Source organism: Pantherophis guttatus, chromosome 1 (assembly GCF_059756535.1).
Source record: "Pantherophis guttatus breed Tessera chromosome 1, ASM5975653v1, whole genome shotgun sequence".
Taxonomy (NCBI): domain Eukaryota; kingdom Metazoa; phylum Chordata; class Lepidosauria; order Squamata; family Colubridae; genus Pantherophis; species Pantherophis guttatus.
The window spans coordinates 17,773,771-17,791,329 of record NC_142063.1 but is presented as its reverse complement, the minus strand read 5'-3'; the positions used below and the strand labels follow the sequence as shown (position 1 = coordinate 17,791,329).

Genomic DNA, 17,559 nt, shown 5'->3' with positions numbered 1-17,559 from the left:
CCTTAAGCGCTTTTGGCCTAGTTAGTACTTCCAGCGGTAACAAGGCGACGTGCTAAAGAAGGCCTTGGTCGTTCGGGCGGTTCGGTGCCCCTCGGCGGCTGATGAAGCGAGAGGGAGTCGAAACGGCACGGGTGAGGCGAGAGGGAGAGAGAGAGAGTGCCAGCCTTGAGATAAGGGCAGAGCTCAGAGGCCATGAGGGGGAATTAAACCGGGGATGAGAAACATGCGGGAGGGTATAGCTTAACGGTAACAGAATTGGAAGGGACCTTGGAGGTCATCTAGTCCAACCTAGTGTAAACATAATATTCACGCAGGAGGCCTATACTAGGGATTCGAACCGCCGAACTGCCGAGCTTTCTGATCGACAAGCTCAGTGTCTTAGCCACTGAGCCACTTAGTCAGGCTTATCTAAATGGTGGTGAGAGTGGAGTGGGAGCAGCAGGACTGATGGGAGGAGAAAGCAGCCCCCCCCAAACTTAGTGGGGCTCAGCCAGTCGTGGGAATGGGGGCAAGAGAGGAAATGCCCTGCTTTGGAGGAACCTGCATTCCCTTGTACAAAGCTTGTACAAGTCGTCCTCGTCTTACAACGCTTCATTTAGTGACCATTCAAAGTTACAAAGGCTCTGAAAAAAGCGACTTAGGACCAGTTTTCACACTTAACAGCCATTGCAGCATTACCGTGGTCACGTGATCAAAATCCAGATGCTTGGCAACCGACTCCTATTTATAACGGGTTGCTGTGTCCTGGGGTCATGTGACCATCTTTTGCATCCTTCTGACAAGCCAAGTCAATGGAGAAGCCATTGATTCACTTAACCACTGGGTTACTTACTTAACAACTTCAGTGATTTGCTTAACAGCCCCGGGCAAGAAAAGTTGTAAATTGGAGCAAAACTCACTTAACAAATGTCTGGATTAGCCACTGAAATTTTGGACTCAATTATGGTCATAAATTGAGGATTATCTGTAATGATGGAAAAGTGTGGGGGGAGGGATAATGTATGACAGTTACTAGGGCGAGGAGGTGGAAACACTGAAGCCAGAGTGGAAAGGAGCATTATTGCATGGCAGGAAAAAGGGGGCCAAGATGATTGTAGATGGAGCAGAGGCTATAAAAAGAGTTAAGATGGAGAAGGTCAGCTTTTTCATCTTAGAGATCAATTGTAGTCATAAATGGAAGTGAATATTTGTGTCCCAGGATAATGTTGCAGGATCCAATCTGGGTCAGTCACTGGGACCAGAGGTTTTTTCTTCGGAGCTTCAAACTTGTGCTGGAGCCCATCTTCAGACAAAACCTCTGGTCCCGGTGACCATCACAGATTGGACCCTGCAACAGGTTGTAGTGTGTGAATTTGGAGTTCATTTCTCTATAGCAAGGGTGTTAAACTCCAGGCCCGGGGGCCGGATCAAGCCCACATGGTACTTAGATCTGGCTTTCAGGGCCGCCCTGGAAACAGCAAGGACTGGCCCGCCTGTGGTGCTTCTGCCAGTGAAAACGGGCTCCCAGGCTCTGTTTTTGGCTGCCACAGCCTCCTGCAACCCTCTGCCAGCAAAACGGAGCCTGGGAGCCTGTTTGCGTTGGCAGAGCACTCGGGCTACCACAGACACCCCAAACACGAGTGATATCGAGCTGGCCATGCCCACCCACACCCCTGAGGTCAAACAACCCTGATGTGGCCCTCAATGAAATCGAGTTTGACACCCCTGCCCTGCAGGCTGTAGAAGTTGGCTAGTGCAGCATTTTTCTTTTGTGCTCTTAATTCTGAATATAATGGTTATTAATTGGATTATTCATTATATATGGGTTCATTATAGTCACCTACACCAAAAGACTTGCCTTCTCACTTATGTTAAAGCTCCTCAGATGTCACGTTAATGTCCTAGTGAAAGATCATTGTTTTTGTTATAGCATGACTACATTCCCCTCTATTAGGAAACCTTGTTATTAAAATTGGTTTTTAGTTTTTATGGTTTCTGCCTTTCCATTTGTCTAAACAATTATAAGTTTCTTGTAACAATTGAAATGGATGGCTCAGCGGTAAGGTGCTGGTCTTGTTAGCTAGAAAGTAGACAGCCCAGATTCGAGACCCAAGTGTCACGCAACAGGGTGAATTCCCGTTTTTGCCCCAGCTCTTGCCAACCTAGCAATTTGAAAGCATGCAAGTAGATAAATAGGTACCACTTCGGTGGGAAGGTATCAGTGCTCCATGATGTCATGCTGACCATATGACTGGAAGTGCTGGCTCAATGGCTTTGAAATGGAGATGTGCACCACCCCCTAAACTAGCAGAGTAAACTCTGCAGGGATTCCTTTTTATAACAATTGAGATACAATGCTTATTCTCACATGATTTTACCACTTTTAATTTTTGCGTAGATTTTCCATGTTTTCTCGGGATATATTAAAACCAAAACCATTTAGGCAGTACCTAAATCTAAAGTGATTTTGGGCAGGTCACAGTGTAAAACACAATATAGATAATCCTATGCTTACCACCATTCAAGTACACTAATTTAATGTTTTCCTCTCTTTCTCTGTCTCTGATTCCCAGCATTTTGAAGCACAAAGACTTCAGTCATGGATTTTCAGCACCGTCCAGGTGGAAAAACTGGGAGTGGAGGTGTTGCCTCAGCCTCAGAAAGCAACAGGGACCGCAGAGAGAGGCTGAGGCAGCTAGCCTTGGAAACAATAGATATCAATAAGGTGAGCTTCTACTTTTTTGTTGTGTGGTGAATAAGAAGTATAACGTAATGATGAAATAAAGGCCTGATTAATCTATTGGCTCATAACCACCATCATTCAACTGTTAAGGTGTTACACTCAGGCTAAGAAGACCAGCTGCAGGTCCATCCTCTGCCACAAGAGTCCACTGCATGACTTTTGCCCTACACTCTCAATCTCACCAGCTGTTTGTAAGGATCAAATTAAGGGGGAAAAGTGTGGTGCATGCCACAATGAACTGAAAGAAAAGCAGTATGTACACTTAATAAAGGATGGCCTGCTTAAGACAGAACACATATTTTTCAACAGCCTATCTCTAGTTTAATCCTCAAATCTGAAAAATGGCATTCATACCTCAAACATTAAAGGCAGAAGTGGGTTGCAAATCCCATTCCTACTGCTTCGCTTGGCGTGCATGCGCTCACTTGTGGACGCGTGATGTTTCTGCGCATGCGCAGAAGCGTCCAGGTGGGTGGGCGGAGCCTCCCGCCGTGCCGCTACCGGTTCGCCCGATCCAGGGTGAACCGGTAGGAACCCACCACTGATTCAAGGCTTGCCTCTTCCATCAAAAGAGCCTTGGTAGTACAGGGGTTTAAGGCACCCTGTTATTAAGCTTATTAAGACCAGCTGCCTGCAATTACTGCAGGGTTCGAATCTCACCAGGCTCAAGGTTGACTCAGCCTTCCATCCTTTCTAAGGTAGGTGAAATGAGGACCCAGTTTGTGGGGGCAATAAGCTGACTTTGTATAAATATACAAAAGGATGAAGGCTATTGCTGAGCACATTGGAAGCCGCCCTGAGTCTTCGGAGAAGGGCGGCATATAAATCAAATTAAAAAAAAAAAAAAACTGCTTTAAACTACATCAATCCAAAGTGTCTTTTTTGGGGATACCCAGAATTCCTCAGATACAGCATCTTGACGCAACAGGTTTGGGAAGGACCTCTCTTTGATTGGTAGCTATCAATTAGGACAGACAGCACCGGGCTAGTAATGAAAGTATATACTAAATTAAACATACCTGTTGGGTGTGTGCATCTCCCCATGAATATGCATCATTTTTCTTTTCAAAAATACCATAAAAGCAACTCGGATGTAAAAAAACTACATGCATCACAATTGGGGCACTAGATTTTATTTCACTTCCAGAAATCATCTGTAGTGGTCAGTTTGGTTTGGTTTTGTGCCCTTAAATCAGCATTGATTTCTGGTGACTTCCTGGACAAGTTTCTGCAATTTTCTTGGGGAAAAAATTTGGAAGTGGTTTGCCATTGTCATCTTATCAGCGTTGAGAGAAAATAACTAGTTCAAGGTAAACTTATGGACTATCTGCCCAGGGCAGGAGTAATACTTATGGTGTCCTGATTCCTAACCTGGAACCTTAACCATTACACTAAACTGGCTGTCTCACATATAGGATAGAATTCTTTATTGGCCAAGTGTGATTGAACACACAAGGAATTTGTCTTTGGTGCATAAGCTCTCAGTGTACATAAAAAGAAAAGATACATTAGTTAAGGATCATAAGGTACAACACTTAATGATAGTCATAGGGTACAAATAAGCAATCAAATACTAGGAACCAATATAAATCGTAAGGATACAGCAACAAGTTACAGTCATAAGTGGGAGGAGATGGGTGATAGGAACGATGAGAAGATGAATAGTAATAGTAATGCAGCCTTAGTGAATAGTTTGACAGTGTTGAGGGAATTATTTGTTTAGCAGAGTGATGGCATTCGGGAAAAAACTGTCCTTGTGTCTAGTTGTTCTGGTGTGCAGTGCTCTATAGTTTTGAGGGTAGGAGTTGAAACAGTTTATGTCCAGGATGCGAGGGGTCTGTAAATATTTTCACAACCCTCTTTTTGACTCGTGCAGTATACAGGTCCTCAATGGAAGGCAGGTTGGTGGCAATTGCTTTTTCTGCAGTTCTAATTATCCTCTGAAGTCTGTGTCTGTCTTGTTGGGTTGCAGAACCAAACCAGACAGTTACAGAGGTGCAGATGACAGACTCAATCATTCCTCTGTAGAACTGTATCAGCAGCTCCTTGGGCAGTTTGAACTTCCTGGGTTGGCGCAGAAAGACTATATAGCTTGTGTGAAGTCTACATCCTGGCTGTGGTACATGTGTACTTTCTATACTGCCTAAACTGAGACTTAATCCTTATTTTTGTTACCAACAGGATCCTTATTTTATGAAAAATCACTTGGGTTCTTATGAATGCAAACTTTGTCTGACGCTGCACAACAATGAGGTGAGAACTTATTTTTGCAAATGCACTTTGTCTGCTAAGGAATGGTGTAAAATAGCAATAAGTTATTGTAAATGCCCCAACCCCCAGCACAAGTATTTCTGGAAGAATTGAATCTTGTTTGCAGTCTTTCTAACACTCTAAAACCTGCTGATTGGTTAATTATTGATATTGTTTTATTTGGCTGTGCTAATTCTTTATTTTATTTATTTATTTATATCCCACCTTTACTATTTTTGCAAACAACCTGAGATGGAAAAAAATATCCCACACATCTTCCTCCTACTATTTTCTTTATAACAACAACCCTGTGAGGTGGGTTGGGTTTTGAGAGGGTGACTGGCCCAATGTTACCCATCTGGCTTTCGTGGCCAAGGCAGGATTTGAATTCACAGTCTCCCAGTTTCTAGTCTGGTGCGTTAACCATGAAACCACTCTGGCTCTCTTTATGTTATTTATCCTTGTATTGTTAATAACCTTGATTAGTTACTTAATTTACATTTTAACTTTTACGGATGCATTTGTTGATTGTTTTGCAAAACGTTTTGAATCTTGTTTTGTTCTGATGGTGCATAACAAATAAATGATAACATCTTTGAATGGATATGAAGCAGCTTCCTCTAAATCTTTTAAAAGGAACCCTTCCTCAGAATCACAGGAACCAGACTATTAGCCTGGGTTCCCACAATTAGCTATCGCAGGTCGGGAACCTTATGGTTTACAGGTAGCTTGGCAGGTGGGAACCCAGCAATGCTCTTAGCTCAGTGTGAGAACCAGACTATCATATTAACCCCTACTGTAGTTTGTTTGTTTTTGCAGTGCATGTGATGTCAACAGGAATTACGTTTTGTTTATTTATTTATTTATTTATTGGTTCGATTTATATGCCGCCCTTCTCCGGAGACTCAGGGCAGCTTAAAATGCGTTAAACAATAGCCTTCATACTTTTTTGTATATACCTGCTTAGTAGGGCTTTCGCCTCCCCCCCCCCCCCAAGCAGTGTTCTTTTTTATACAAAGTCAGCTTATTGCCCCCACAATCCAGGTCCTCATTTTACCTACTTCAAAAGGATGGAAGGCTGAGTCAACCTTGAGCCTGGTGAGATTTGAACTTGCAGTAATTGCAGGCAGCTGATGTTACTTAACAGCACTTTAGTCTGCTGCGCCACCAAGGCTCTGTTCACTCATTTCTAGCATATTGTATCGAGTCAGCTTCTCTTTATCTATAGAAAAGGTTTAGCCAAATAGGAGAATATAGCAGAAGAGCCGAGGTGGCACAATGGTTAGAGTGCAGTACTGCAGACTACTTCTGCTGACTGCCGGCTGCAGCACTTTGGCAGTTCGAATCTCACCAGGCTCAAGGTTGACTCATCCTTCCGAGGTGGGTAAAATGAGGACCTAGATTGTTGGGGGCAATTTGCTGACTCTGTAAAACTGCTTAGTGAGGGCTGTAAAAGCACTGTGAAGTGGTATATAAGTCTAAGTGCTATTGCTAAGTGCTGTTTCCTTTCCATATAAAAGATTTATAACATCTGGCATCTCCAGAGAAAAGGCAAAGAAAACACTCATCTAAAACTCTGAAAACTGCTGCCGATGAAGAGCAGAAAATGTTCAGTTGAATTAACCCAGCAGCCCATTTAATTAAAACCTTTTAAAAAACACTTTAGAGAGAAGTTTGGCCCCTTGACAGTGCAGAGTTAAAGCTGAGCTGGAGATTTCAGGCTGCTTGACTTTACTGATTCCCTCCCAGCTCTGTCTATCCTTGGGGCAGCCAGGCCTGACCTAGAATTTAACTAATTTCACCCACCCTTTCTTCTTATCCCACAGGGAAGCTACTTGGCACACACCCAGGGGAAAAAACATCAGACCAACTTGTAAGTTGCTAATCGTAAGCACCTCTTTTCTTTATTTTATCTAAACCTCTCCCCCTGTTCCCCTATCTTTGCGTAGGCCAAAAACCTATACACTCCGCAAGAGCAAAGAGCATCTTGGGAATCAGCTAAAAATCTGCTGGTTACAAAGACACAATTGTCTTTCTTTAGCCTTGGGACAGTCTGGGATGTAGCGTTTTTTCATGACATGCATCAGCCTTCCTCCACCTGATAAGAAACTGTCTCAGGAGTACTCCTGAGGGTTTGGCTGTCAGGACCGTGTGTCTGATTTTTCCCAAGATTGTGCCTCTACATGTATGTGGGCGTGAGTGTATTGTCTGAAAGCTCCAGTTGAAGGCCAGTTTCACAGTTAAGCTCTACGTGAAAGTTTATTTGATCTCAGAAGCATCCCTAGTAAGTACAGTTAAAAGCAATTTGGACAGTTTTGTTTATATGGAGTGAGAACCGAGCCAAAGCACAGGTTGCTTCTGCAATTATTTTAAGCAGCCTCGGATATTTCTACAAACAGATACCATGTTTCCCCGAAAATAGGACCCTGTGTTATATTTTTTTGAACCCTGAAATAAGCGCTTGGCCTTATTGCCATGCGCTCAAAAGCCCAATTGGGCTTATTATCAGGGGATGTCTAATTTTGGGAAAACAGGGTAGGTCTCCAAGTGTTGCTAATAAAGTGGTGAGACCAATATAAATTGAACTTTACATGACCATTTGGATTTATCACTAGACTAGTATTTTTTTCAAGGGGGCACAGTGGCTGAGCAGTTAAAGATGCTGAGCTTGTCAACTGGAAAAAGCTGACAGACTGGGTTCGGGACCCAAGCACGGCGTGACTTACGCAGGAATAATTTTAAAGACCCTTATGCACAGGTGCTTAAATATTTATTGTTCCCTCGATGATGGAGAACTCTGTAAAAGAAATCCACCCCCCTTTTCTCAGAGTGGTTTGATAACTGCCTTCCCCTTCCTTCCTCGCAGGGATGCGGTGGCTCAGTAGCTAAGACGCTGAGCTTGTCGATCGAAAGGTCGGCAGTTCAGCGGTTCGAATCCCTAGTGCCGTGTAACCGGGTGAGCTCCCGTTACTTGTCCCAGCTTCTGCCAACCTAGCAGTTCGAAAGCACGTAAAAAATGCAAGTAGAAAAATAGGGACCACCTTTGGTGGGAAAGTAACAGTGTTCCGTGTGCCTTTGGCGTTTAGTCATGCCGACTACATGACCACGGAGACGTCTTCGGACAGCGCTGGCTCTTTGGCTTTGAAACAGAGATGAGCACCGCCCCCTAGAGTCGGGAACGACTAGCACATATGTGCGAGGGGAACCTTTACCTTTAACTTCCTTTCATTTACAGAGCTCGACGAGCTGCCAAAGAAGCCAAAGAGGCCCCAGCTCAACCTGCTCCAGAAAAAGTGAAGGTGGAAGTGAAGAAATTTGTGAAAATTGGCCGGCCGGGTTACAAAGGTAGGCATGGTTCCAGGCTACCTGATGGGATTAGCCCGACCCACTCATGCCAGCAGAAGGGGCATGCTGCAGACCCTGTAAGGCGAGGAATTTTGGCTTGGAGGCTCCAGAAGAAGAGCCTTTTCTGCCTTGGCTCATGCCCTCTGGATCATCTCCCTCTACCCCTCCCCCCCGGTCCTTTTGATCTTCCAAAAGGCCTTGAAGACATGGATGTGGTAACTAGGCTTGGGCCCTAATGGGAGGTGACATGTTGGAGATGGGTAATGGAGTAGAGAACACCCTCCCTCTCCATCCTGCTTTGTTGTTGTTAGTTGCGAAGTCGTGTCCGACCCATTGTGACCCCATGGACAACGTTCCTCCAGGCCTTCCTGTCCTCTACCATCCTCTGGAGTCCATTTAAACTCATGCCTACTGCTTCAGTGACTCCATCCAGCCACCTCGTTCTCTGTCGTCCCCTTCTTCTTTTGCCCTCAATCTTTCCCAGCATTAGGCTCTTCTCCAGTGAGTCTCCATCCTGCTTAGTTATATTTTAATTCAGTTTTAAATTTAAAATCTTTATTTGTTGTTTTAATGTTTTATTCTGAATTTTATTCAATGTTTATAAGCTACCTAATCTCTGGTGAGATAGGTAGTATACAAGAGACAGACAGACAGCAAACTAATCTGCAGTTCCTTTGGAAACAGCTGAATATGAAATGGTTGGGGTTTTTTTCAACCATTTTGACTTTCCAGTGTGCTTGAAGCACCCTTCATATTCATATGTATTCATATTCGTATTCACAAGAGTCGTGGTGGTGCAGTGGTTAGAATGCAATACTGCAGGCTAACCCACTGCTAACTCCAGGAGTTTGATCCTGACTGGCTCAAGGTTGACTCAGCCTTCCATCCTTCCGAGGTCAGTCAAATGAGGACCCAGATAGTTGGAGGCAATGTGCTGACTCTGTAAACCACTTAGAATGGGCTGTAAAGCACCGTGAAGCGGTATATAAGTCTGAAGTGCTATTGCTATCGCTTCGTAGTTCTTTGAATGGGACATTCAATAGGAGATTTGATTCTGAGCTCTTGGAGCCCAAAACTGATGAAATAAAAGATCCTGTTGCAAACCCCTGCTCAGCCCACGGTTTCTCTTTTATCCCTCCTTTCAGTAACCAAGCAGAGGGACCCAGAAACAGGCCAGCAGAGCCTCCTTTTCCAGGTAAAACACACCTAACTTTCTTTAATTTCTTTAATAAAAATTACATTCAGGTAGTCCTCAACCTACAACCCATTTGCTTAGCGACCAATTGAAGTTAACGACAGATCTATCTGGGGCCTACTTCAGGCATTTACAGCCATTTGCAGCATTCCATGATGACATGATTTGAGTTTACGACGGTTTTGCCAAAAGCTGGCGTTTACTTCTGGCTTACCATTGGTTCGTTCAACAACTGCAGCACTCGCTTAACTGCCGCAAAAAAAAAAAGGTGGTAAAATCTGGCCAATCATGTGACCGACCCGTTTTACAACCATCAAGATTTACGATGGGCAGGCTCCATTATGGTCATAAATTGAGGAATACCTGTATATTTTTTTTAAAAAAAATAGGTTGTCAGGTTCCGTAAAGACTGGAAAAATAAACCTCAGTACGCAAAAGCAGTAACCAAGTCTGTTTATCCTGATATTGGTACTAACTGACCACCTTAAATTGTTACAGAAAGGAATCTTTGTTGGCGCTGACGTTCCATGCTCCCCATCACCTTTTAATCAGCATACAGCTCCACCCCAGTGCAATCACTCAATTATCCAATTACCCCGTATCCTCCCTCTCCCTCCCCAATCCATCACAAGCCACTTCAGTTGTTCCGGCTGCTCCGTCTTTCCTTAAAGTGATACGGTTGATAAAACTGCTTCAGTGCATGACCCTGACGTCATCTAGCATGCGGCTGGGAAGTCGAAGTGAGAGGCATGCCTCGGGGGCTGACAACCCAGGAGAGCAGGCACACAGTAACGGTCGTCGGCGAAAGTGTGCAGCAGCGGAATGGTGATCCCCACACGAATGGCGGCCCCAAGTACCGTCGCAGGGCTGGGACTGACATAGGTTCAATAAGTGACTTTGGCCCAGTGAAAAAAACCCAACTTTTTTTTTTTTTATTAAGTTTTTGATTTAAGGACAAAACACATTTTGTATTATACACTGGGTGTCATTTTGTGTTTTGTCCTTAAAAACCCAACTTTTGGGGTCCCTGGTGGCCTCTGAACTTGGTTGTTCTCCTGTATGAATTTTTGTGACTGTCATGCAGGAGAACAGCCAAGCTCAGTGAGCACCAGGGACCCCACAATTCAGGCCTGAGCTAGGAATATTTTTTCCTAATGGTACCCCAACTATTGAGTATCAATTTGTGAAAATGAGCATAGAACAGTCCTCCTCTTTCTGTCCCTCTCCTTCGTCTGTTATCCATTTGAGCAGGCATTTGGATTTGTTGGATTTAAATGGTCCTTCCAACGTTTCGTTCTTCTGGCTCTGCACCACACAGATCGATTACCCGGAGATCGCTGAAAGTATCATGCCGAGGCACCGCTTTATGTCGGCATACGAGCAGAGAATTGAGCCTCCCGACCGGCGTTGGCAGTACCTTTTGATGGCAGCAGAACCCTATGAGACCATCGCTTTCAAGGTAATGTTCTCAGTCTGGCTGCTTTTTGTGAGGTTCTTGGGACATACAAAAGGGTAGATTTAGTTGTGGAAATTTAAGTGCTTCTGGGAAGGGATTTGGTTTGAGAGGTTTTCAGTTTTGTAAAGGGAAGAAAGGGAAATGAAATCTAAGATTAGGGTTTCTATTAAGCTTTGCAATGTAAATAAATCTACCATATTTTTCGGACTAAGACGCACCTGACTATAAGAAACACTTACATTTAGAAGAGGGAGAAAAAAGTTTTTGGCTTCTGTGCGCCCAATCGGCCATTTTGGGGGGCTTTTTTTGGCCCGTTTTCAGGTCTTTTTTTGGCCCATTTTTGAGGCTTTTTTCAGCCTGTTTTTGAGGCTTTTTTTGGCCTGTTTTTGAATAGAATAGAATTTTTTATTGGCCAAGTGTGATTGGACACACAGGGAATTTGTCTTGGTGCATATGTTCTCAGTGTACATAAAAGAAAAGATAACGTTCATCAAGAATCATTTTGGGGCTTTTTTCACCCCGTTTTTGAGGCTTTTTTGGCCCATTTTTTAGGCTTTTTTCGGCCCGTTTTCGAGGCTTTTTTTTGGCCTGTTTTTTTCCGAAAAAAGTTCTGAAAACAGGGCGTGCGGAGGCCAAAAAACAGCCAGGGGTGGGCGGGGCTTCAGCAATATTCAGTCTATAATAGACACAGACATTTTCACCCCCTTTTGGGAGACAAAAAAGTGTGTCTTATAGTCTGAAAAATACGGTAATTGTTCTAGAATTTCTGTTTGTGTTGAACAATTTGTATCGGGAGATCAAATCCTGAAAGCTAAATTTGATTCTCAAGCTTCCCTGGTTGGTTGGTTGTCTCTTCTCAAGGAGACATTTCCTGATTATTTGATGGATCGAATGAGAGATATTATTAGTTTCTTTTCAATTGACACGTACTGGCTACTGCTGCGTATCGGATATAGCCAAAGATTGGATGCTGCACTTGGGCTGTCAGGATTGATAGTTTGCAGCACATGAGTTATCCAACACAAAAGTGTGGTCTAGCGGTGAAACGCTTGTTTCCCATTTGGAAGGTTGAGAGTTCAATACTAGATAGCGGCAGATGTTTCTCTCTGCTTGCTTTTTCTCCTTTCGGTTGATGCAAAGATCAAAGCATCTTCGCCTCTTATCTTGGCCTTGGTAGGGAAAAACAGGGGGTTTCTCCCACTCACCCCCTTTCTGTTATCACTTTGAACAAGCTGGCTGCCTTCTTTCATAAGCTGCCGAACCCAGCCTTTGATGTCCTGTGATGCAGTGGCTTGGCACCGCTCCTAACCTCTTCCCTTCCTCTTTTGCAGGTGCCCAGTAGGGAGATTGACAAAGCTGAAGGCAAATTCTGGACTCACTGGAACCGAGAAACGAAACAGGTAAAATGGTTTAAGACAGGGTCTCCAACCGTGGCAACTTTAAGACTTGTGGACTTCAACTCCCAGAGTTCCTCAGCCAGCTTTGCTGGGAGTTGAAGTCCACAAGTCTTAAAGTTGCCAAGGTTGGAGATCTCTGGTTTAAGAGGTTAAAAGCCTCCAGCCATCCTTGCCGAGGGGAGCTGGATAACTTGAAAACTCCTTTTAAAAACCAACCTCCTTTCACCGTTGAGAGGAATTGTAAGCCAAGATCAGAAAGCTTAATCAGCATCATTATTAAGAAAAGTAAAGATCACCTTGTTGGATAACAGTCTTTTTAATCCTAGACGTTGGAGGGGCAGGCTAGATGCCCTCTATGACTCCTGTAGCATAATACTTGGAGGGCGGATTCTTTGGAAGCTGGAGAGTACAGAGTCTCTAAAACAAAATTGATAAAACTGTAGATATTTCTGTCTCATATCTTTTGCACCACTTGGATCCGCCCAATCCATTGGGATGGCAGAATTGTTTCCAGCCAGCTAGGAACTTTGTGAATCAGATTGAATTGATCGGATGAGCTCAAGAAAGCTGCTGTGGAAGTTTACGCTCCCCAGTCCTTGGTTTTGAGGAATCCTTTGTGAAGATCTAACTGGATCCTTGCAGTCAAATAAAATCTAATGTTCTTTCCTCCCCCTCCTCTTTTTTTCCCCCATTTTAGTTCTTCCTTCAGTTCCATTTCAAGATGGAGAAGCCACCTGCTCCTCAAAGTATCCCACCTCCAGCTACTGTGAAGCGGCCTCCTCCGCCCCCCCTCATGAATGGCCTGCCCCCCCGGCCACCACTCCCGGAATCCCTCCCACCCCCTCCTCCTGGGGGCATGGCTATGCCTCCCATGCCTCCCCCAACCGGACCCTTGCCCCCAGGTCCACCCCAGTTGCCCCCAGCCCCTGGCGTCCCTCCTCCTGCTCCAATGCCCCCGATGCTGAGACCCCCTCTCCCTACGGAAGGACCAGGGAGCATTCCTCCACCACCCCCTACCAGTTGAAAAGTCCTTTCTTTGGGGACCCTTCCTGTCTTTCCCTGGCACCATTTTTTAAAAGGCCACCGGTTGATTTTGTCTCGTTTCTTTCCTTGTGTACTTTTTAAATACATCCGTGACTTCAGTTCAGAATTTTGTGGCTTCGTTTAAAAAAAAAAAAAACACTTCTTCATTCCTCCCATTCTTCTAACGAAGAAGAAATATTAATCTTAAAACATTAATCTCTAGAGAACTGTTTCTCAACCTTGGCAATTTTTAAGATGTGTGGACTTCAACTCCCAGAATTCCCCATGCTAGCCTTCTGGAGAATTCTGGAAATTGAAGTCCACACATCTTAAAAGTTGCTAAGTTTGAGAAACGCTTCTCTAGAGCAGGGATCTCCAACCTTGGCAACTTTACGACTTGTGGACTTAACTCTCAGAATTCCTCAGCCAGAGCACATGCATGCGCTGGCTGAGGAATTCTGGGAGTTGAAGTCTACAAGTCATGAAGTTGCCAAGGTTGGAGACCGCTGCTCTAGAGTACTTTAAGTAAAAGAATCTGTTTTACATTAGAGTTTGCTTTTTTAGGATAGTTCTTTGTGGGAAACAAATAACCACCAAGATCCTGGTTCCTTCTCTGCCTAACTGGATTTGCCACTAGCTTTAGATGTGCGCCCAGAGCTAATCAAATGCAGAAGGCAGCTTCAAGCTTCATTGAAACGAGTTGCCAGAAATCTTAGAAGAGCACAGCTGGATTTTTAGGTTTATAGTTTGCTTTGGGTACTGCTGTAATCAGCAAGGATTCCTGGCCGTTAACACCACAATCACATAAACATTAAACCCACAAACCCACAGGGTTGCCTTACTAACTCCTGGCGGCACCAGTCCCAATATTCTGCAGAGTAATTTGGTTTGACCAGTTTCCACAAATTCGGTTGGAGTGAATGTAGCCCAGGGGTGAGGTTCTTCTCTAAAACAGGGTCCAGAGGCTGCGTTTTATACCTTCCCTGACAATCCCTATCCTAGAATTTGGTTTTTTTGTGGGTTTTCATGGCTGTCCCTATGGGTTGATATTTTCATTTCTTTGCCACAGTGATCCCTTTTTATCAGGGGTCCTCAAACTACGGCCCGTGGGCCAGATACAGCCCACCAAAGCCATTAATCCAGCCTGCACAGGACCATGAGGCTGCCCTGCCCACATCACCCCGCCTACCCGCCTTCTGGAGGCAGCCACATCCCTTCACTGCTTTCCACCCTCAGGAGCATAACAAATTAATGTTTAATTTGTGTGTATTGTTTGGACTGCTAAATTGGCCACACTCACTGAGCCACATGACCACCTAGCCACACCCACCCAGTTGGTCCGGCCCCCAAACAGTCTGAGGGACCGTGAATTGGCCCCCTGTTTAAAACGTTTGAGGACCCCTGCTTTTTATGTTAGAAAAAATGATTCTGAAAATGGAAGTAAAAGTAATTTTTCAAGTCAGAGTAATGCAGAATTTGTTCAGGAACCAAGAGTTGGGGACTGCCTGGGATGGATGGGTGGCTGGATGGATAAGGTAGAAAATTTAGATGTAGGAAGGAAAAGTTGACTATACATAGAAGGAATTTGTGTCTGCAGAAGAAGCACTGGGGGGTTCAAGATATTGCAATACATGTTCTAATTTAGCGACCGCCTTGTTTAGGGACTTACTGCAGTTACAATGGTGATGAAAAAATAACCTTACAACCAGTGCTCACAGTTACAACTTTTGCAGGTAGGTAAAGCAACGGAAAACTGAATTAAGGATAATAAACACAGTTGTGGTTCACTTAAGGGCCTATTCCAGTTGTTGCTAAACAAGGACTATATCTTGACATCTATAAACAATCATTATTGATTACACCCATTTATGGTGGGGTTCCGCAAAAAGGTCAGTATTGACTACAAGGGTCAATGGGATAATTCAAGAGGTCAGTAAATGGGGGTCAAGTGGGGGTCAGTATATATTGAGACTGACCCAGAGTCAGTCAACTGCTAGAGAGAGCAGCTTTGTCTCTATTTTTATTTGCAATGCTATTAAAATATTAACATTTTTATATGATAAATGTTTGGAGGTCAATGAACGATCTGAAACCTCATGAAGGTTTTGATGAGCAAAGGGCTTGGAAACTCTTTGATTATTTTATGGCCGCACAGCCTCTACCCCAAATGATACATACGAAGTAAAGTGAAAGTTGGAGCAAATCAAACTTCTTGCCATTTTGAAAAATCACAGCCCTCTTGGGAACTTCACAAGGTAAAGCCCCAAGAATGCAACAGCTGAGCAAGGCCTGAAGCGTGGAAATATGGCAGGCGTGGTATATAAACTTGCAGAGATTGCAAGACGAGGATGATCTGGCTTTGACCGTGAAATAAATCTCTACTACTGTATGCATCAAATATTCAAATCAATAAACTCAAATACTTCGCCATCTAATGAGAAGGAAGGACTCATTGGAGAAGAGCCCAATGCTGGGAAAGATGGAGGGCAAAAGAAGAAGGGGACGGCAGAGAACAAGGTGGCTGGATGGAGTCACTGAAGCAGCAGGTGTGAGCTTAAATGGACTCCAGAGGATGGTAGAGGACACGAAGGCCTGGAGGAACGTTGTTCACGGGGTCACAATGGGTTGGACACGACTTTGCAACTAACAACAACAACTGTTTGCATACGCACACACCAAAATAACTGCAACCGATCAAAAGCCACAATTTGTAAATTAGTGCTGGTTTGGACCAAAGGTGTGTCAATTTGTTCACATTCTTTAAAAGTAATGTTTCATCAACTTTTTTAAGATGTGAACTTCAATTCCCAGAAATCCCCAGCCAGCAAGACAGAGGAATTTTGGGAGTTAAAAGTCCACATGCCGCTGAGGTTGAGAAACACTGTTCCAGGGTAAGGATTTCATTAATGCCATATCTCCCTCCATGGGAGATTCCCAATAGCAAGGCATGATTAAGGCCGCCTTCCTACAGTTTGCAAACTCAGGGTTCACCACCGCAGCTTACCAAATGGGATCCATTTTTTTTAGATTTTATCCCAGCACAGCCTGGATTCCCCTCCGGTATGCTAGGTTGAAATATGGTTGGCTAAGGTGTACGTGTTGCAAAAGCTATCTTCCCCACATTCATTTAAAATAAGATGTAGGGCCTTGCCTATCTCCACTTAACCCATAGCTAATCTAGTGGCCAAAGGCTTTTGGCCTTAATATTTTTGGGTTGGGAGGTCTACAAAATCAACCGTGACATTTGGTTAAGAGAGGTGGAGATCTTTGCTCTGTAACTGATGTGGCTACTTGAAGGCACATACCTAGTTCCCAACTTAAAATGCCTTCTCAGCCAAAATGCATTTATTTTATCATCATCCCCACCATCCCAATGCATAAAAAATGGACTGAATCTTTTTATATATATCCTGTTCTTCCAGTGAAGACTATACATTGTCCATTGTCTTGAGATCCTCAGAGGTCAAATAAAAAAAAAAAGTTTAGTCTCTGGATAAAAAGGATTGCTAACTTGATTTAAAAGTCTGTAGAGATTCTCAGTCATCCAGCTCATGGCTGTCCCAAAGGTCCTTTTTTCAGGAGGCAACTGGACTGTCTTGTTTTTTCTTTGAAGACGTTTCGCTTCTCATCCAAGAAGCTTCTTCAACTCTGACAAGATAGTGGGGAATGGAAGGATTTATATTCCTTGCAGACAGATGTTAATTTGCATCCTTTTAGAGCTTGGAGGTTTATCTGTCACTATCCTGTCAGAGCTGAAGAAGCTTCTTGGATGAGAAGCGAAACGTCTTCAAAAGAAAAAGAAAAAAACAAAGTCCAGTTGCCTCCTGAAAAAGCACCTTTGGGGCTAACTTGATCTAAAATTGGAAGGAAAAGGCCATTAGTACATCTAGTAACAGTGAGTTCCATCAGCTTAGCCTTCTCAGGAAGCATTGGAGGCAACCACTAAAAGACACAAAATGTCTTTGAAACATTTTCTTCCCAGATTATTTTAATAGCTTTTACAAAATTCTTTCACTCCTTAAGAATTTTTTTTTCTCCCGTTCAATTGTGTCTGATTCTCTGATCCTTTAACATACTTCAAGGTATTAATTTAGGTGATAAATATTTAAAGGAACAAATACTGCTGATTTAAAAAAAACGGCCTTTATATAAGATGATTAAGGGGGGGAGG

The 17,559-nt window shown here is 43.7% G+C and overlaps 1 protein-coding gene across 1 annotated transcript; it reads left to right on the top strand.

Moving 5' to 3' along the window:
* Nucleotides 1-23: 23 nt before the first annotated feature.
* Nucleotides 24-13,507, top strand: SF3A2 (splicing factor 3a subunit 2). Its single transcript, XM_034437750.3, has 9 exons — nucleotides 24-131; nucleotides 2,553-2,704; nucleotides 4,904-4,975; nucleotides 6,799-6,845; nucleotides 8,208-8,317; nucleotides 9,463-9,512; nucleotides 10,831-10,971; nucleotides 12,300-12,368; nucleotides 13,063-13,507. The coding sequence occupies exons 2-9, from the start codon at nucleotides 2,579-2,581 to the stop codon at nucleotides 13,387-13,389; spliced, it is 942 nt and encodes a 313-aa protein (XP_034293641.1). The 5' UTR covers nucleotides 24-131; nucleotides 2,553-2,578; the 3' UTR covers nucleotides 13,390-13,507.
* Nucleotides 13,508-17,559: the final 4,052 nt, after the last annotated feature.

Coding starts and splice junctions, on each gene's coding strand:
- SF3A2 (XM_034437750.3), top strand. CDS start 2,579: ATGGATTTTCAGCACCGTCCAGGTGGAAAAACTGGGAGTGGAGGTGTT. Junction 6,846..8,207: donor AAAAAACATCAGACCAACTT/GTAAGTTGCTAA, acceptor TTTCATTTACAG/AGCTCGACGAGCTGCCAAAG. Junction 10,972..12,299: donor ATGAGACCATCGCTTTCAAG/GTAATGTTCTCA, acceptor CCTCTTTTGCAG/GTGCCCAGTAGGGAGATTGA.